Source organism: Perca fluviatilis, chromosome 17 (assembly GCF_010015445.1).
Source record: "Perca fluviatilis chromosome 17, GENO_Pfluv_1.0, whole genome shotgun sequence".
Taxonomy (NCBI): domain Eukaryota; kingdom Metazoa; phylum Chordata; class Actinopteri; order Perciformes; family Percidae; genus Perca; species Perca fluviatilis.
In genome coordinates this window covers 22,192,359-22,214,125 of record NC_053128.1, presented here as the reverse complement: position 1 = coordinate 22,214,125, position 21,767 = coordinate 22,192,359, and the positions used below count along the sequence as shown (strand labels likewise).

General features: G+C 39.9%; 1 protein-coding gene across 6 annotated transcripts in view; it reads right to left on the bottom strand.

Annotated features, from left to right (window-relative positions):
- The window catches only part of ctif (CBP80/20-dependent translation initiation factor), a 59,507-nt gene that overhangs the window by 13,759 nt on the left and 23,981 nt on the right, over window positions 1–21,767 (bottom strand). For 3 of the 6 annotated variants that reach the window (XM_039779002.1, XM_039778998.1, XM_039779000.1), the window contains 3 exons: window positions 13,798–13,818; window positions 11,969–12,045; window positions 6,077–6,157 (listed from right to left, as the gene is read on the bottom strand). In XM_039779002.1, the coding sequence (XP_039634936.1) occupies window positions 6,077–6,157; window positions 11,969–12,045; window positions 13,798–13,818 (179 nt within the window). The remainder of the gene's footprint in view (window positions 1–6,076; window positions 6,158–11,968; window positions 12,046–13,797; window positions 13,819–21,767) is intronic. The other 3 variants (XM_039779001.1, XM_039778999.1, XM_039779003.1) reach the window with 3 other exon arrangements.

Here is a 21,767-nt window from a genome sequence, read left to right as displayed (position 1 = left end):
TCATGGAAATGTGTAAAACACAACAATCCACAAAGAATGCTGCGACTTTTTGAGGATTGTACTGTAAAATGCCTCCTGATCCATCTAAACACATGAAGCGCATTTTCAGTAATATATTTCTCTGTAATTATGTATGGTTTTCAAAAATGTGAACTGCTGTAGATGAGAGAAGTGTATGCGCGTTGTGCACACGCTACATTATGGCCAAGCATTCGTCCCTAAAATAGCATCTGAATAACGTGCTACTGACTTTAGACTAGCGCCACTGACTTTAGACCAGGTTTTTCCTGGTCAGAGGCGGAATTGTTTTCTGAAACTGCAAAATAGCACCACGTACCGTTTGCGCCGGAACACGCCTCCTCTTTTCGCTGAACCGCCCCCGGGAGCGCAAATACATTCCCTAATTTACCGGCGTGCGTCTAGAGGGAAAAGTCCGCTGTGCGTGGGGTGCAAAATAGGAATGATACATGCGGCGGTTTACAAAGGCAATTGCGCTGAGTGCAAGATAGGGCCCTATAAGTGCTTTTTACACCATGAAATTGTGCAGGCAGATGAGGGGAATTTGCATCTTTTGGCCATAAGGATGTATATAATTAACAGGTTGTCAATCAAGGTTAATGAAACAATCAATTTTATGTTAAGACACTCAAACAGTCAAAAGATGAAAGGTAAGTGACTGAAAGACCAGGTTAGCCAAACTTGTCTGTTTCATTCACTTCATTTTACCAACTAGAGACAGCAGTTGGAATGTGGTAGTTGCCAAAATCTCATAGAAAGCATCTCGTGTCTTTGCATGACTTGCTGTTTTTTGTATGTTTTTTGGTCCCCCCCCCCGATCATCCCGGACACATGTATTGTGAAACGAAACAAAAACAAACAAACAAACAAAAAAAAACATTTAAAGAAACTGGGCTGAGCTGTAACAAATTGCATAAATGCCAACATGAAGTGGTAGGGCATGTTGACAGACATAACTGGTTTAAACGCAACAAATTATATAAACCATCAAAAACTTATGAAGAAAAAAAAAAATCCAGACTTATGTTTTAAATGGACAGCCAGCTACAGTATTTGAGTGTGATTTAATTAATTATAGTACATATAAATGTTTAATGTTGAGCCGTATGTGTTGGCAGACCTGTCCATCTTCACAAAGAGATTTCAACAATCAGGACTGAACGCCACTGGACATGGAGTACTTCACTTGAAACATGACTTTAGTGAATGTGCACATAAACACACACCAACCAGCCACAACTACAGTACTGTGCATCACAGAGTGAGATTCATAGCAAAAGTACAAACGTTGACTATTTAGTAATCTAAAAGCATAGCCTCAAGCAGAAAGCTGAAAAATAAAAACTTTGTTCTGCTTGCATATGGACTCAGTGACAAGGTCCCTGGTAAGTTTAAACAAATGCACAAGAACTCCTTGCAGTCAAGCTTTTCTCCTTCTTGACATACTAGGGACAAGGTTTCTTTAATAGAGAGAATACAAAAAAAATATACACAAAGCAAAAAGCTGTGCCATCCACCAGGCTGTGTAAGCCTTGTGGAGGCTGGTTTGAAGAGCAAAGAAAAGCAAGGTTATTGAACATTGTACCAGTTCATCAATGCCAATACTGCAATGTGGGTTTTCATCGATCCTCACAAAAACCTTTCCTCACACTTTTTAAATTCAGCAAACTTTTAATTCAGTCATTTTTGAGACTGCATTACAAAAACACATTATTCTACTATTCTACCTTGTGAAAAAGAAATATGTTTACCATCACACGTAATAATTAAACCTACTTTGTAAAAATGTTCTTTCCACCCCAAATAAATTAATGTAACAACAACCTTGGAAATTTTCTTTGAGCTTAAAAGAAGTTATATTCCTTTGTGCAAGTCAAACAAATTTTAGCAGAAAGACTGCACTGATATATGGCAGAGATAACGGATTTTATTTTGCCCGCAAAATTTAAGTGAACTGACCTTTGCAGAAAATTAAAGGATTTTAAAAAAAAAAAGTGGTAGAAAATGGAAAAGGACTCAAACATTTCAGTCGTTGAGACCTGATCAACAATAATGGAATCTGCAACCACTTCTTTATAATTGAATTGAATTAGTAATAGTAATAATTTTTAAAGCAAAAAATGCCAAACGATTGATGGTTTCAAATGTAAGAATTTGCAGCTTTTCTTTGTCTAATACATTTAATCTCTTTGGGAGAGACTGGACTGTTGGTCTGACAAAACAGGATATTTGATGATCAAGTCAACTTGGACTTTAAGAATTTGGGCATTTTTGAAAATAATTGCCAGATCAATCGATAATGAAAATAATTGTGAAATCCTACATGTTTCTTTGATATCGTTGTGAAAAAAGGTTAACTAATCCTAGCAACTGCTACTGCAGCTTCTGTGTCAACTAAAAAGTATGTTGGTTTGATCAAAATGACACTCCCTACGGATTGATTTGGGCAAAAAAAAAAAGGGGTTAAGGGTTTTGGACTGTTGGCTCGGCTGTGCAAAGTAATATATTTAAGAAATAGTTATGAGCATTATTTTCCCAATAATTTGACATTTCATTGACTAAATGATGAATCAATTGAGAAAATAATCAGAAGATAGTAAGTAAGTTAGTTGAAGCCCTGGTTGTTTTTTCTTTAAATTGTCATCTGTCTGTATATATGAATGTGTGTGTGCGCTGGTAGAAGCACAGAGAAAGTAAATGTGTCCAAGGGTATTTATAGTCTTTTTTGTGTGTGGTTCATTTAGTCTATGTCTCGCTTGGCCCCTCTGCTCCACTCTCTCAGGGAGTTGACAGACAGTTCATCTTCTGACTCTCTCCTCTACCCAACAGCCTGCCTCCAAATCTATGCAAATATCCTCAGCGCCTTTCTTAGTCGCATGTTCATCAGCCCGACACAAAAACTGAGCTCTTCTACAGCACACAATGATCAGGGAACACCCTCTTGTCAGGCACGCACATCAGCATGCTTGTCTGTATTTTTCTTTTCTACAGAAAACTTTTAAATTTCTATAAAGCTGCTTATTAAGGTTTTCATTTTTTAAATAACACTCTACCTAATCATAAACTAAAGTATAATAGCTTAACATTGACTGACAGAAATCGTGAGATCTCATTTAATGACTGCAGAGGGTGAGATTTTATAATCTTTTGCAAAGCCATAGACTTCTCAGAGACACAGGTCTCTCTCTCTAACACACACATTCACTCATCTGACGATCAATTTGATCTTTACGTTAGCTGTTAGTTTAGGCTCAGCTCTAATAAGCCCTTCTCCTGATCTACTGGTGATGCGGAGAGGTGAAAGTGAGACGGTAATAAAATGTTAATCATTTTTAATGACTCTGAGCTCTGCAGCAGCTTGAGTGTCGGAACAGCCATCCAGGGAGATGTTTGCATTAAGGATAAATGATGGGGCCACTGATGAAATTTCATCTCGCAATTTCTTGTTACATCTTCCCTGGCCCAATCAATCATCTAATCAAATGAGAAAGTACTATTTTTTTGTTTTGGTTGAGGTGATGAGTCTGTCACATTATGGTATTAATCTGATTTAAAGAATTGCTTGATGTTGCCTGGCTGGGTCCCATTTTTGAAATCCTATCTTCTCAGCTATTCAAATACAGAGGCTTGCAAAAGTATTCATACCCCTTGAAATTTTTTACATTTTGTCACGTTACAACCACAAAACGTAAATGTATTTCATTGGGATTTTAAGTGATATGATTTTATACATAATTGTGAAGTGGAAGGAAAATTATAATTATTTTACAAATAAAAAACTGAAAAGTGTGGCGTGCAAAAGTATTCAGCCCCCTTTACTCTGATAGCCCTAAATAAAGTCCAGTGCAACCAACTGCCTTCAGAAGTCACCTAATTAGTAAATAGCGTCAACCTGTGTATAATCTAATGTCCGTATAAATACAGCTGTTCTGTGAAGGCCTCAGAGGTTTGTTAAAGTGAACATTAGTGAACAAACAGCATCATGAAGCCCAGGGAACATACCAGACAGGTCGGGGATGAAGTTGTGGAGAAGTTGAAAGCAGGGTTAGGTTATAAGAAAATATCCCAAGCTTTGAACATCTCGCGGATCACTGTTCAATCCATCATTCGAAAATAGAAAGAGTATGGCACAATTGCAAACATGGCCATCCACCTAAACTGACACGCCGGGCAAGGAGAGCATTGATCAGAGAAGCAGCCCATGGTAACTCTGGAGGAGCTGCAGAGATCCACAGCTCAGGTGGGAGAATATGTCCACAGGACAACTATTAGCTGTGCACTCCACAAATCGGGCCTTTATGGAAGAGTGGCAAGAACAAAGCCATTGTTGAAACAAAGCCATAAGAAGTCCTGTTTGCAGTTTGCCACAAGCCATGTGGGGGACACAGCAAACGTGGAGGAACAGACTGATCTCATGAGGGGAGTATGCATGACACGCCAATTTCATATGCCATTTTTGGCGTGTTATCTAGACACATACTCGCTTTTTAGCGTGTTTATCAACGCCGTTTGGCATCCATTGACTCCCATTACCTTACAATTGCATGTTAATTTACGCCGTAGCGAGTAGTATGAAAGGGCGAAAATCCACGTAGGGAGGTTGGTTGGGGTGGTGGATGGGTAAAACAGAGGACTTTCACTCAGGAGAGCGGGGATCGTGTCCCTAGTGTCACGTTTCCTAAACCCAACCGTAGCTTTCTTCTTTTACTAAACCCAACCGGTTGATCTTTTCCTAAACCCAATCTGTACGCTATATCCGGCGCTTAAAATGCGTACGGATAACACGCCACATGGCTTTAGAAAGTGGCGTGTATGTTTTGGCGATAACACGCCCAGTGGTGTGTATGTTTACGTCCGCTGTATACAGCGTAGACATACACGCGGATAGGTCAAAATGCGTATAGATGACACACCACTTGGCTTAAGAAAGTGGGCGTGTATGTTTACGCAGTCATGATGTCATGTTGGGAGGAAGGTGCTCTGGTCAGATGAGACCAAAATTGAAGTTTTTGGCCTAAATGCAAAACGCTATGTGTTGCGGAAAAATAACACTGCACATCACCCTGAACACACCATCCCCACTGTGAAACGTGGTGGCAGCATCATGCTGTGGGGATGCTTTTCTTCAGCAGGGACAGGGAAGCTGGTCAGAGTTGATGGGAAGATGGATGGAGCCAAATACAGGGCAATCTTAGAAGAAAACCTGTTAGAGTCTGCAAAAGACTTGAGACTGGGGCGGGTGTTCACCTTCCAGCAGGACAACGACCCTAAACATACAGCCAGAGCTACAATGGAAGGGTTTAGATCAAAGCATATTCATGTGTTAGAATGGCCCAGTCAAAGTCCAGACCTAAATCCAATTGAGAAGCTCTGGCAAGACTTGAAAACTTTCCATCCAATGACTGAGCTTGAGCTATTTTGCAACAAGAATGGGCAAAAATGTCAGTCTCTAGATGTGCAAAGCTGGTAGAGACATACCCCAAAAGACTTGCAGCTGTAATTGCAGCGAAAGGTGGTTCTACAAAGTATTGACTCAGGGGGGCTGAATACTTTTGCACGCCACACTTTCAGTTTTTTTATTTGTAAAAAAAAAATTTGAAAACCATGTATCATTTTCCTTTCACTTTACAATTATGCGCCACTTTGTGTTGGTCTATCACATAAAATCCCAATAAAATACATTTACGTTTGTGGTTGTAACGTGACAAAATATGGAAAAGTTCAAGGGGTATAAATACTTTTGCAAGCCTCTGTATTTAATGAAAGAAAAGCCCCTTGTCTCATTCATTATCAGCTGCCCCTTGAATATTTATTGTTTTTCCTACCTGCCCAGGGACTACGGGCAGAAAATAGCACTTGTGCTACAATGTGGTGCAATGCATCTCTCCTTGTTCTTATACAAGGTTAATGTTCAATTGTGCATTGTCCCCGTGTAAATAAAATGACATTACATTACCGTTGGATGCTGAGGCTTTGTCGAGTAGAATACATGTGTCAAATGTGGAAATGTATCCAGGTCCCATTTTGTGTGCAGGATCTGGCTTATGTTGTCACTAACCTGGCTGAGACTTGGCGCTTTCCCCCGGGGCCCGAAGGCAGAAGAATGGTTAACTCGTCTCGGGTGAACTGATCAACCGCTCTAAAAGCAGGAGAGGAGGGTGTGCGACAATGCAGGCGGGTGAAAGGATGGAAGAGTGGAGTAAAGTGGAAGAAAAATTTGGAGATAACGGCGGGGAATTTTTGAAGATAGTGTAAAAGGAGAAGACAGGAGATTATTATTAAAAAAGGGGGGAGGAAAAAAGGAAGGGAAGCAGAGAGGGAAACAAAAAAAAAACTACAGGTTGATAACTATGTAATAACATGCATAGAACTACAGGAAGTGGTTACTAAAAAGGTGAAAATGAATTGGCAGATATAATCATGGGAGGAGGTAGGATACTGATTATTGATCATGGCTGTTGCTGTGGATGTATGTGGATGGAGAACTCGTGAACCCATTGGTCGACCCAGACGAGCAAATTGATTGGCCCGGGGGGGAAGAGAAGCCTGCAGGCCAGACAGTCAATAACACAGCCAAAGCTTCATACGGGCCACAAAACACACTGGTTTAATGGACTGTGAGAAGACCGGTTTTGGCTGCCTGACTGAACATTTACTCTGTTTTGAACTAGTTTTAAGATTCAAAATCTCAGGAACATACGGAATGTGTGCCCATACATGTATGCATAAATTGGAGATTGCAGTCAATAACTTTGAGTCATCGTGGCCAGAAGCAGAATAGCAGGCGGTTCATAACCAGCTCAGAAAAAACAAGCAGACCTGCTGTGTACTTTTACTAAATGCATGTTTGATAAAAACGGATCAGAATTGGTACTTCATCAGTGCGTTCACATGCACAGCAGTAACCAGGGTATGGGCTTACCCCGGTTAAGTGAATAACCGGGTTATGCCAGTTCTCCCTGTATACATGAGCAGGGAAGAATGATGGAGTAACTCTACCTCCGGTAGTGTTGATGAACTGACCGAAGAGCCGGTTAATTAACCCGACTCTTGTCACTGAACCGGAGACTCGAGTGCCACACGTCAATGAACCGACTCACTCCTGTTTTTTTCTTTTACTTCATTCGTGCCGTTGTGTGTGTAGCTGGTATTCTTCTGCTACTGTGTGTGTAGTAATCTAGCTCATTAGCGTCTCAACTGGAGTGGTGGTGGTAGAATCAATCAGGAAATGAGCTACCTAAACCGCGCACCAGGCTACTGAACGAGACCGAATGTAACCGTGCAACCGGCCGGCCCACTCGAGTCTAATGTAATCAAGCGGTGTCTTGGTTCTCGGCAAGTTTGAGTTATTAAACTTGCCGAGCCTTAATTGTTTCTGGTGCATCTTAGAGGATTTTGTTCATGGCAATTCACACATGGATGGAGAAGTACAGTACATCACATACAAATACAAGTCATGTTATCTTGGTAGATATGTTAAGTTAAATGTTAGAGAAGTGAATGTTGCTACGTGGTAGCTAGGCTAGGCTGTCACAAGGAGACCGTGCACGAGGCTACTGAACGAGACCGCAAGGACCGTAACTGAGGGTACTGCATGAGTCTATATTCAAACGGGTGCCTAGGTTCTCGGCAAGTTTGAGTTATCAACCGATCCCAGAAGCCTTTATTTCTCGTGCATCTTAGATGATTGTGTACATACAAATTCATAGACTACATTACAGATGGATATCACATACAAATGAACGTCATGTTATCTTAGTAGTTATGTTAAGTTAAATGTTTGTTACGTGATAGGTAGGCTGTCACCATGAGACCGTGCACCAGGCTACTGAAAAGACCATAACCGTGCCTAATGCATGAGTCTATGTAATCACGGGTGTCTAGGTTCTCGGCAAGTTTGAGTTATCAACCGATAGCAGAAGCCTTATTATGTCTCGTGCATTTTAGAATTGTGTTAATGGAAATTCATAGGCTACATTACCAAGGGGAAAGTATTATATCACATACAAATACACGTAATGTTATCTTGGTAGTTATGTTGAGTTAAATGTTAGAAGTGAATGTTGCTACATGGTAGTGACTGTCATGAGGAGACCGCTCACCAGGCTACCGAATGTAACCGTGGCCAGTCCGCTAGTGTCGGTCAGTACGAGTGTGTAAATAGTATGTCGAGACCGAATGTAACCGCAACCGCGAGTCTTCCGCGGTGTCTTGGTTCCTGGCGGGGGACCGCAATCACGATTTAGCAATTTGATGATGCATCCACCTTAATTATTATTAGCTAGACTGGAAAGGGGGAGAGAGATGGGGGATGACACGCAGCAAAGGGCAGCGGGTCAGTTTCAAACCCGCGCCGCTGCAGGACTTAGCCAACATGGGGCGAACGCGGTTACTGGGTGAGCTAGAGGACGCCCCATCCACCTTAATTATTAAAAAGTATCGGTATCTTATCGGCGATACAGGCCCTGTATTTACTTGGTATTGGATCGACACCAAATTTTGCAGTATATATACACACCACTATAAAAACAGCAACGACTACGACTCCCAGCGCGCTGACCGAGTATGTCCGGTTCAAAAACCACTGCAGGGGAGTGAGGAGGTGCAGTTGAAGCATGCGCAGACGCTTAAACCGATCATAGCCCGGTTAAGGTGTATACATGAATCCCCCAGTTACTGAAGTAGTTCTCTACCTCTGTTAACCGGTTTATGAGAACTCCGATTATAACCGGGGTAAGGTGTTTACATGGCGTTTGAGAAATCGGGGTATTGCCTTAACCCGAAAATAATAGTTTTTTTAAACTGCATGTAAATGCACTGAATGTGCTGACGTTTAGTGCCACACAAACTCTTTAAAGAAGTATCCCTCTCAACAGCTCCCACTTAAGTTCTTGTTTGTTCAGCTTATCACTTTATAAAATTGTCTTTAATTGTAAGTCTGTTCTAGCATAAATTCTCAATGTGTAAAATAAACAGATCATCTTAAAAACAGAGTTAAAAGAAAAGAAGAAGGAGCATATTAGTTTCTTCTTTGCCCCTTTTCTGTTTTGGATGAGAGAGCGGTAAGCAGCACATTCCAGTAAATCACAACTAATTTCAGCCCTGCTTGACGTGCATACTAAAGTAGAAACACATGCACTACCTCCCCTTTCTTTTCTTTGCTACCACAGCCAGCCTACACTTTTCCTTTACTCAATCTCACAGTCTCACTCCGTTTCTCTTTATTCAAATACAACCCTCACGCTTTGCACATTTAGTCAAATCTCCATATTTCGCCATTTACTTTTCTTCTCCCAGCTATGTTGACACATCACATACAATACAAACAAAATATAACGCAAATATAACATTATCCGTGTGGCTTCTCATTACGATGAATATTCATTGCCACAGGCCATTTGTTGTGTTCCGTTGGGGAACGTAAACACAAGACAATGTCGACTTAAGAGGATTAGCATGTTTGATAGACAAACATGCAGTTAATGTATTTGATGCGCAAACATGCTAAGCTTTATAAAGGACAGTCAACCGTAAACTGGCAATTCTCTACTACAATAACCAGTTTCCACACTTACTACCTTTTTTACTCTGCTCTGAAGCAGGGTCCCTTCGTGATTAGCCTTTCACATTATATTTTTTCCTGGGTCATTGTAAATGTGTGTAAATGCATTCTAACTACCGTATATGATGACATCTGACCTTATCTTACTAACCTTTCCACATTGACTCTGGTAGGCACTATAGGATGCTTCTGGCTACAGAGAACACAATAAGAAGTCATTCATTCTACAGGCAATTTGCTCGATGCTTAGAGATTACATGTTAATCTTTTTTCCCCTAAAAAGGTGTTTCTCTTATATTGTGTATATTGTATTTTAGTACTTCGTGGAAAATAAAGTTGTATTCTATTCAACTCTCCTCACTTGTCATTCCCCTGTGTCTTTCTAATTGTTACGTATTGTATAAAAATAAATCCAAGATTCCCGCAGAGCTCCTGTTAAGCAGAACTCTTCTATGAATCATTTAGCTAGCATTGTGAGAACAGGCAAAGCTTAATTTATCTTCTATTCAGTCTTCTAATAAAGTTGTACTGATCCCCTTTTCATGTGTGTCCAGTCTTCTTATCCTCAACCTTATCTCTCCTTTGATTTGTTTTTCTATCCCCACCCATCATCCTGCTTTCTCCATCTCTGCAGTGCAAATATATTTGGCAAACCTGTATAATGCCTCTCTTTGGTTTAAGGAGGCATGAGGTCAATAGGCTCTCCCCAGTCGGTTAATATTACCCCAAAATATAACCACATAAGAGTAGGGCTGCACAATTAATTGCAATTTTATCGAAATCGCAATACAGACTAGTGCATTACCCAAATTGCAGGGGGGGTGCAATATTTGTTACAGGCAATATATGTGTCAAACCATTCTGAATCAAGTATTGTGGTGCTGCAGAGACGTCCCGGCCTACAAATCATATCCTACAGACTTAAGAAAAATCTGTTTGGTGCAGATCCTCGCAAAAATCACACTATAATCCTAATTTTTTTTTTTTTTTAAATGAAAATGAGAATAATAATACAAAAATGATCATTCCCTCCAATATCGTGAATCATATCAAAATCGCAATATCAGTCAAAATAATCTCATATCATGCAGCCCTACATAAGAGATGAACGCTAATGAAATTCTAATGTTGGGTTCACATTATAGTCCAATGGGACATCCATATCAAAATTCTGTGGCCTGTGGCAGGAAAGCAGTATGCTTTAATGCAAGCCATGCCTCTGTGTAACAGAGTGGTCCAAGTCATCAGCGGTGACATAAGTGAAGCATCCACAGGAATATTTCCACCAGCCTGTTTGTCTGTTTGGTGAAACGTCAAAGTTTCAGTTCATATAACATAATACAAAACAAACAGCAGCCTCAGACTTTCGGGCCACACTCTTAAGTTCAGGTTATGTCTAGTTGCTAAAGGGTGCACACACACATGCATACAACAGACAAAAACACATACTTGTGTGAAACTTCCCCTCAAATACAAACTGTAAAGCACTGACAAATTGTGCTTAGAAGCGTACAAGAAAACAGGATGGCCACTTGCAGTTCCCAAAGAAATACACTGAAACCTAAGCAAACTGTTGTTGGCCCAAGTTTATATGTTTGTTCTTTTCTTATTGCCAGGCCTGCGCTGCGCCCATTGCACATAAACACAATAGCTCTGGACAGAACCAATTACTCTCTGTACTTAAAAACAAGGATGAAAGTGCCTTTATCTGTTTGGTATAGCTAAAATTTCCTCTTTTTTTAACCACAAATACAACCCAAATATTTTCTCTTTGCCTGTCTCTTAGCAACTGAAGAACAGTTTTCCAGTGACATCAGGGCAGGGAGCGAAAGAACGAGATGTTTTTTTTTTTCTTCTCTTAAGGACGTGGTTTCATTGAAGTCAGACTCGGGTGAAATTTGATTTCAGAGTGTATACAATTAGAGCAGATGTGCCAATACAAAATTAAGAATTTGGGGACAGGACCATAGGTTAAATGTTGCAAAGCATGATGAGTAATCCATGGCTCGAGCATTGTAGGCAAACACAGGAGACTGAATAATTTGCTTAATTTTTGGTGAGTGACCTAGTAAACATGAAAAAAACCTTGAATGTCTCCTCAGTGTTTTTTCTTTTTCTTTTTCCTGTCTGCAGTGAAGTGTGGAGCCTGCATTCCTGTCTTGACATTGCTTTGGCTGGGGAGAGATGTTAAGGCTATACACTGGCTGTGCACCGACATCTGACATCAACAGAAAAAACATTCCCTCTCACTGAAATACGTGTGTGTGTGTGTGTGTGTGTGTGTGTGTGTGTGTGTGTGTGTGTGTGTGTGTGTGTGTGTGTGTGTGTGTGTGTGTGTGTGTGTGTGTGTGTGTGTGTGTGTGTGTGTGAGCTTGCATGCGTCATTACCGTCGGTCATTCCTCCTGCGTCGGAAGAGCTTTTTGGTGTGTGCAATCTCAGCCTCATTAGGAAGGGGTGGGAAGACCTGTTAGGGACAAATCATAGAATAAGAGACAGCTCCTGTCAAAACCAGCAATACAGATCACTTTGTGGAAAGTATCCGAATTCCTACTGAATTCCTCACCACTGTACATGCAAAAGTACATAAAGTGCTAGCTTTTTTTCTTTTTTAAATGGAAGCCATTTGTCAATGCCAGACCTCTTAAGAAAATGTTTGTTTGTACAAAATTGCGTCTTATTTACTGCACAGAAAGTTAAGAGAAGTTGCATGTAAGAATGTGAGGGGGACAGAGACAGACATAGTAATTAGGGCTGCAACTAATGATAATTTTAATTTTCAGTTCTTTTGTTGATTGGTTTAATTGATCATTTTTAAATGTCAGAAACAAGTTTTAAAACAATCATAATTTCCTAATTTATCTGTATGTATTATCTTCAAATGTCTTGCTTTGTTTGACCAATCGACCAAAATTTGAAGATATTCAGTTCACAATTATATAAAACATGGAAAAGCAGCAAATTCTCAACTTTTAGTTGCTGCAACCAGCAAATGTTATTGTGGTCCTTTTTTCTTCATAAATTACTTTAACAATGAATCCATTATTTAATAAAGAGCAAACGTGTCTGTGTGTGTGTCTATGACAGATAGAGGAAGGAAGAAAGAGAGGCAGCGGTGTGTGTAAGAGAAAGCTGCGTAACATTATCTCATCTCTGCTGGAAAAACTGTGGCTGGATGCAGCGCTGTTCTTTATTCAAGACTTAAAGGAATTCGTGAAATTCCTTTCTCTCCTGATTTAAACATTTCTCAGCATTTAAAAACCCATGGCACAGCCTTGGGAAACGTACTGCTTCCTATTTAAAACTAGATGTTGTCAAGCAACGCAAGCGACGGGAATTCTTAGGTATAGGAACTATATTTAATGATATTAAAACTAGAAAAGTCCGATCAAAATTAGTTATACAGGTAAGTAAACTGAACGGCACACTTGCTCCTTTTGCTCAGCATCACCATGTGCAGCAGTTACCATCGTTACAGGTGGCCTAGGACCAGCGATGTTGTGATGGTGCATGCATGTGTGTGACTATGTATGTGTGTGTTGTCTAACTGCTATGCATAGGGAGTCTGAGACATCAGCAGATACTGTAAACTGCATAAGTAGCGGATGCTAGAGTTTGTGCCATTTAGCATTACTGTCAGTCAGAGATGCGTGTAGCAAATAGTTGCAGGCTGATGCAAAACAAAAAGCCCCAAATTTCCCCAAACTCCCAACCCAATGCATTGTGCAAGAAGGTGACCAAAGTCGGTAAGGAGGAGGGGCTCTGTGAACAGTTTTTGCTCTTGTTACAGTTCACTTCTTCTTTTTTGTATTCTTGCTAAAAGTGTAACAAAAAAATGAACCAAAGAATTTGATCTGATTTGAATTTGTCTCATGACCAGTACATTGTTGATCCCATTTCAATGACATAATTATCCAATCCTTTTTTCACTGGATCTAGAAGCAGTCATAATGCATATTTAGATAATTAAAATCCTTTTTTACCCCCACAGCACTCTATTTGTATCTAGTAGTAACAACAGCTTTTTGTACAGTCAAAGCAAGAAAAAGTCAGATTTGTTTTCACTGAGGCTTACAGTTACATATAGGAAGGAAAGAAAGAAAGAGAAAAAAAATAAGGAGCGTTATAGAAAATGGTTGTAAACTGTTCTGTGGTGCTGTAATGGCTTAAGGCAGTATTTTATTTATCCACAAGGACAGCATTCATGTGTAGATCATACCTGTACAGCATCGTCACAGTTCTGCATGAACACAAACACGCAGAGATAAAATTAACATTAAATTTAACTAACATTTCCAGAAACACATAGATGTTGCAGATATTCTAATGAGTTTGCTTGATATTTGACACTAGTGCTCTAACCTACTTCTCTCTCAGAGAGGCTGCTGGGGGATTGTTGGATTCTGATTGAATCCAGATGTGAGGCAGAAAGTGTGTGCGGGGGGGCACAATAATATCCAAAAAAAAGGCAGTCAAACAGACACTAAAACTGTCTAGTAGTACAAAGCTTTACTTTGACCAGAGACTTTACGTATAAACCCCAATGTATTAATATCTACGAAATTCAGGTTTTTTTCCAGACTTCAACGACTTTCCGCTAGAATGATCTGACAGGGAGGAAAAGTAGGTGGAGAAAGAAAAAGAAAGAAAACAGCAGAACTGTTGCATGTTTAGCTACTGTAGTTTTCCTCTAGGATATCATTAGTTGTAATTCTGCCTTCAAATGGTAACCAGATGACACAATATACACACACACACACACACACACACACACACACACACACACACACTAACTTGTAGTATTTTCCCCATCACAATTTCTTAGATCTTTGCTGTAAATGAGTAAATGGCTTCTTTTCAATTGTTCAAATCTACATCCAAAAAATCCACAGACCCACAGCTGTGTGCACAGTTTGTAATGCATCCAACAGGAACAGAGAAGCGAGAGATGTAGAGTTGCCTCTGTGGCTGAAAGGGAGAGCTGTGTGTGTGTGTGTGTGTGTGTGTGTGTGTGTGTGTGTGTGTGTGTGTGTGTGTGTGTGTGTGTGTGTGTGTGTTCTATCTGCAGGTAGCAGCCAGTGCGGGGAAGATCAAAGAGAGGCGTGTGCTGTCTTGGTCCCCAGCCAGACGACCCCTCACCTCGCGGCAGGCAGACGCTGTGGACGTGACAAGGACTGCGAGGGGGGGCTGGCTGTGTAAGTGTGAAAGACAGAGCAGATAGAAACCAACTGAGGAAGCGATTTTGTCAATGGTTGTTTATGTTTGTAAGAATAAAGACTATAAAGATTAAGAGACCAGTAAAGGTGTATTTTGAGTACATTCTTAAACAAGGCTGGAACATCTGAGTTGCTAACGTGGATGAGGAGAGTGAAACAGAAGGGGGCTTTGATCTGTCTTTAGTCCCATGTAGTATTCAGACTGAAAATAGGGCAGCATTGGTGTGGTGTTGTTACAGCTACAGAGAATATAAAATGTAATTTAAAGCAGCTCATAGATCTACAAGCATTAATCAGGATTATTTTTTATTTTTAAACGTCTGTTTATTGGTATTTTAGAGAGCAAACATATTGCATTCAAATTCTATAAAATATTACAAAAATAGTTTAGCAAAAACATTCACATACACAGACACAAACAAAATAGGTCCTGTATGATAGATAATCAGATTAGATAATAATCAAAGTTGCTCCACATACTTATTGACATCACACCTCAGGTAGTTATTATAGCTAGGAGTTAAAGTAAGAGGCAAGGGGATATTTATTGCCTAGCTTCAACAATATCAATGAAGGGTTGCCAAGGCTTACAAAATGTTTCAAAGGAACCACTGAATGTAAATCTGAGTTTTTCCAGTTTTAGGTGCTGCATAACGTCTTTGATCAGTAAGTGAAAGTGAGAGGTTGTGCCGGTTTTCAGTTTTCAGCAGAATTAATTTGCACACTAGAAGGGTTATGAATCTTGCTACCGAAAGAGTGTGTCGTGTAAGAGAACTGTCCTCGCCAGGTACTCCAGGTTTAACCATGTGTCCCAGAATATTAGACAAAGTTTTACATTTTGAGTCCCAGAAACTGGATAACTTTGGGCCCAACCAGAAGATGTGCCCAGTAGGGGCAGGAAATATCCTAAACTGGTCACAGAGGATTTATATTAGGGTACATTTTAGATAGCTTGACCTTTGAAAGATGGAGACGATGCAACACCCTGAACTGTATCAGACAATGCCTGGCACATATAGACACCGAGTGCACACTCCTCTGTGCCCCCATCCACTGTTCCTCCGTTAAGCCAATGCTCAAGTTGTCCTCGCAAGCAGATTTCAGAAAATTTAGGGAGGTATCAAATTCATTGGAAATATAGTTCTAGATATACAATATCAACCCCCTAGACAAAGGATCCACAGAAAACAAAGAATCCATTTGGGTACTATTAGGTGCACTAGGGAAGGTAGTCGTTGTTTATCTAATTACGAATTTGTAAAAATCAGGAAAAAAAGTGGGTTTGAGGCAATCCATCAATATTTTATAAAGCTAGAAAGTTGTCACACCACTATGATTTTATCCTAAATCTCAACACTTACAAGGTAAACAATGGAATTACCATGTTAGCGCTACAAAGTAATCTACCAACGATGTGTGTTTGCACGTATTTGAATGGCCATTGCCAGGCAGGATCCTGGAAGAGTCTGAAAGGAAAGGCCATATAGGAGATTAAAGAGTAGATGAAAGGGGATGGATGTTGATGTTTTTTGTTGGAAAAAAAAAAAAGACAGTTTTGACAGCGTGATTCACTAAAAGCTGGATGAGAAGAACAGAATAAAAATGCAAGAAGAAAATGACTACAGCTGTCAACACAGAGGGAGAAGCTTTGCATGTGCTTGTTGAGGGATTTACAACTAATGATGAATGACTTCAGATTCCTGACAGTTGAATACATTTCATTTTTTTTCATCCAGGTCTATTATATCCTTGACATAGTTGGGGATGAAGTAGTGGGTGGTGTTAGTTATCAGAAGAGTTAGTTAGAAGATTCTTTCTAATTTTGAAGGCAGGGCTAAAAAGTGATTTCTTCTAACCAAAGCCCATGCTAAAAGGTGGCAACTTTAGTTATAGTACAACTATTTCGTATTAAATAGATGTTTTAGACATGGACCACAACAGCAAAAGCGTTTGAATAACTAAACAAAACATTACTAAAAATAACTAAACAAGGTGTACTGCAATAGTGTCTGTCTGGAAATGTATTTGTGTGTCTATTTTGCAAACAGGTGGAGCCTTGCGTTTCTGTAAAGCATGAGCATCAAGAGCAAGTCGCAACAGCAAGCCTTCAGTCACACAGTGTGCCAACAGCTCAACAAAACTAAAACACAAATCGTACACAAATTTTACAACCTTGATTGGGGTGTGGGTTTTGTGTGTGCAGTGTGTTATGTGCTTGGGTGTGCGTGTCTGCCTTGAGAGGAAGTTGACACACTGCATAGCATTCCAGGGATCAAATCACTGGGAGAGGCTACGTGGGCTGCTAACAGAGAAGATGAGTCCTTTTTACAATCACTCCACGTCACCACGTAGCCCCTAAGCAACAACATGTCTTCTTTGAAAGTAATGTATGATTTAGCTTTTAAAGTTTTATGACTTACCCCGGTAATATTTAAAAGGTTTAATGTTTTTCCGAGGGTTTTGCCAGAAGGGTCATTGACCTGGGTCAGATACTATTGTCGATCCATTCATAACAATGACGTTGCTTTAGTGTGAAAGGGGGATAAGTAACAAGGAAGGAAAGTAAGGAAATGAGAAAAGCGAACAGATATGGAAATGTGATGAATAGAAATGTTGAATAACGATTATAGAACTTTCTCTGCAATAGCATAGAAAATGAAGTGCACCTCTTCCTGCCCCTTCTAGTGTGCGACAATTCTGGTATGATGCTCATTCAGCCCATCCATTGTTTCTCTCAGCTTATTTATGTTGCGAGGGCCCTCGGCCAAAAGCAATAAATTTGAAACTGCCCCAGGGGTGGCATTACAGGACAGCTTGTTGAGAGCAGAAGAGAGAGACTGCAAGTATGAAAACAAGAAAGACTGTAAATACAAGATAGCAAGCACGTAAAATTCTGAGAGGGAAGCAGAAATACTTAGGCTGAACTAATTTGGACATTTTGCCCAATTACCAAGGCTGAAGGAATAACGTGGCATTTATGCAACCTCAGATTTGTTTTCCTATTTTCTGTGTGCATATGAAAATTAGCTTTAGCTATTCTGTTTTCTTTATATGTTTGTAACTGTGATAAAATGTATTTCATGTATTATTAAACAGAGCTGCATATATCAATAACTATAAGTGTTTTAAAAGGCAATTTAAAGCTGCACCAAGTGAAAACATTTTCAATTCTCTACTATACTTCTGACTGTGTAGATCTGGTCATTGTCTAAATTTTTTGAAAGGTTTATCCGAAAAACTAGCAAATCGGTGTGCTACAAAATATTTAATTGCTGCAATTTTGAGTGCAGGTCAAAACAGATTCTTTAGTAAATATCGCCACCATGCTTTGCTTGCATTTGAGTGTACTAAAGCAGAATTTACCTTACATGTTACACTCTCTGATTTTGTTCCCAGTAACGACTCAAATCTGAACTGTGTTGAATTTAAAATCATTAAAAGTGACATTTTAGGATTCATCAGCAGTACGGGGGACTGTAATAAATTCTGTTAAAATTTTTTGGGTGATCGCTTTCTTTTTATTCATAATAATAATTGTCAAATTTCCCAGCGGGGATGAATAAAGTATCTTCTATCTATCCATCTAATAATTAACATTAACTAATGAAAGAAATGTGGATTCCTACAATGAGAATTAAGGGACAGGACGTGCTACACCATAGATATTGGCACTGACACACGTCTGCTGTGATCCTGTGAGAGTCTAGCTCTCTAATGTCAGAAACCAAGTTAACATTTAGGATTAAGAATTGTTTTTCCTGTAGCTAAAGATTTGCTCCATGTTTCATGATCCCTACTTTAGGCCTTTCATGTAACTTACTCTGCAGCTGATACCTGCCAAATGTGCCAAAAGAATAGGTTTAAAGCTGCCACAGTCAGGTATGGTGGGTGACCGGTGATAAGAGGAAAAGATGTGAGGTCCTGACATCCGTGTCTCATTTAATAAGTGATCTGAGGCCGGAGCCACAGCAGACCACCGACAGATAGACAGGCACATCAAAGAACTTGGGGGTTGAGCTACAGGAGGAGATGGAGCCACTGTGCGATCAAGTGACCCTATAGAAATATAATCATGTGTATAATCATGTGCAGCGGCAGGTTTAACATACTTATAGCTCTGTTATAGACACAGACAAAAACAATCATATATGATCTCTGTGTTACATTACATTGACAGTCACCTCATCTTCTCTGCAGGATCAAACCTGATGCTTTTGTGTGTGGTCGGGTTTGCATTACATTTGTGAAGATCGACTATTTATGACCCCTATTCTTGTGAGGACATTTTGGCTGCTCCGTACAGGGATTTTACAACTATATTATCACCATAAATTGACACTGTGGGCAGCACTGAACCTATCATGAACACATACTAGGGATAGAAAATGAATTTAATTATGGCACAGGCTGGAGGTTACCTTGTTTCTTGGGATTTAGCAGAGCAGTAATATGCAAAATATATAAATCAGTTCAAAGAGGGGAGGTTGGAGAACAAATGGGAATGAAATTCAGTTATCCTTCTTTTCAGCCTTGTTATTCCCCAACTGTTTTATAATGTGCATTTCATTATTATGCACTTATAATAGAAAACTTTGGTTAATCTTATTAATCATGTGTACATATGCATGTCATTCAGATGTGATAAATTTAACAGAGGAAGTCACTCGTGCACTATTATTGAAAACCTCTGTGGAATGAATTACAAATTCCCAAGGTACCCTTACATAAAAGCTTATGTATATTCTCAAGTGTTTCTCCCATGATTGAGGCCAGAGCAGAACATTACAGTTTACAGTGGTGATTAAGCCAGTATGTGTGCGGTTAATAGAGTGTAAGAGCCAAGCAGCAGTAGGACCAGGAACAATAGCAGGAAGAGACCACAGGGAGGGGGCTGCCGGCCATCATGACCCCATGGATATTGTTCTGCTGCCCACCAACATTTTGAAGGATGGAGGGGAGGAGTGACGGACGAAAATGAGAAGAGGAGGGAGGGGGTATGGAGCATAATGATGGTGGTCAGAAGAGAACAGGAAAAAGGAAACAGCAAATAGGAAGAACCAAAGGGAGACGAGGTAAAAGATGATAGAAGAGACGTGCAGAAGACAAATGAGTGTGTTTGAGATGAACAGAAACATACAGGAACAGTAAATGTGTGAGTAAATACTATGAGTGGAATACATCGCTCAGACAAACTGACAGCTGAGAGACAGACCGCCCAAAAAGCCCACCCGCCCCCAATGTCCCTTCTCAACTGGAGTCCTGCTCTGCAGCACGTACACTTCCAGGCGGAGGGGCCAACCAGTCTGTGATATCTCAGCTCCAGACTCCTGCTTTGTTCCCCTGCTGAACGACTTTGTTCACGGACCAGAGACCGGATGTCTCCTAAATGACTAGCCGCTTTCTCCCTCTCTGCTCAGTCTACCCTTAACCTTCTGTTCCTCCTCTGGTGCCCCTTGTCACTGACAGTGTGGAAGCAACACACAATTTAAAATGTATAGTATATACTTGTATCCTGCTACAACTCAAATTACATCACTGGAAAACTGGTTTAGCATTGCCGTGTAAAAGGGATGGTTTAACATTTTGTGAAATACGCGTTTTCGCTTTCTTGCTGAGAGTTAAGATGAGTCTGTACAGTAAATATGATGCTACAGGCAAACTATGGCTATCTTAGTTTAGCATAAAGCTGGACGCAGGGGGAAACAGCTAGCCTAACTCTATCCAAAGCTTAAAAAACTCACTTCCCAGCTCACTAATAAAGACGTTATTTCTTGTTGGTTTCTCTGTACGAAAACAGCTATTTCTACGTTTGGACAGAGCCAGGCTAGCTGTTTCCCCCTACTTCCAGTCTTTATGCTAAGCTCAGCTAACAAGCTGCTGGCTGAAGCATTAGATTTAGTATACAGATATGAGAGAGGTATCCATTTTCAATCTAACACTTGGCAAGAAAGTGAATAGGCGTATTTTACCAAAATGTCGAACTATTCCTTTAACACACCATATGCTGTAAACAACATTGCTTTCAGCTACAACCAAGCTGAGGTTGTCCCTCATGGATACTGCCTGGACTCCTGGCAACAACAAGCTGACATGATCTTGGCAGCCAATAAATTACCTCACGGGAAAGAACATCAGGTCAAAACAGTCATACAGAAACAGAAGCACCCACTCTATTTCAGAGGAGAAAACTCCCACAGGTGAGAGTGTTATGATCAAATACAAAATGTTATCAAAATGGGTCAAGAGAGATGTGTGTGCATCACCTTTAACACATACTCCAACAAAAAGCTGTGGATGTGTGGATAAGCAGACGTTTGCTGATATTATTCAGGTACAGTAAGAACACCCACATGTACCCACACACATGAGTTATGGCTGTCATACCGAGGATCGTGCTGACATGATCATGTTGATGATGCCAAACACCATGGGAGTGAGATTGAGTGCTGTACAGTATGTGTCATGAAGGAGGGAACGGTGAAGGGGATATAAAAAAATCTCCAGGGGAAAGTATTGCTTAAATTTGCCAGTTTAATTCTGTACTTTTGAGAGGGTGAAGACTCAATACATATTTTGAGTCATTTCAAGCTAAAAACACAAAACATTTGTTGTTTCCAGCTTCTCCAAGCTTAGGATATTCTGATTTCTCTATATCTCTAAAAATAAATATATTTAGTCTAAGATTGTTGGTCAGAGAATTTTTTTTTTTTTATGTCACCTTAGGCTTCAGTAAATCATGGTGGGCATTTTTCACAATTTGTTTAAAGTTTAAAGACTAAATGAATCTTTACATTTTTTATTAATCAGAAATATGTGTGTTATTGTGTATACTACATGTTTCATCATTTAATATCTGTAACATCATGTGTTTTTTCACATAATAAAAATGTTAAGACTACAACTGGCCTTCATGCAAATTGTGAGGATAATGTCTGGTACACATTTTATATTCATTAAAAAATGTTTAACATCA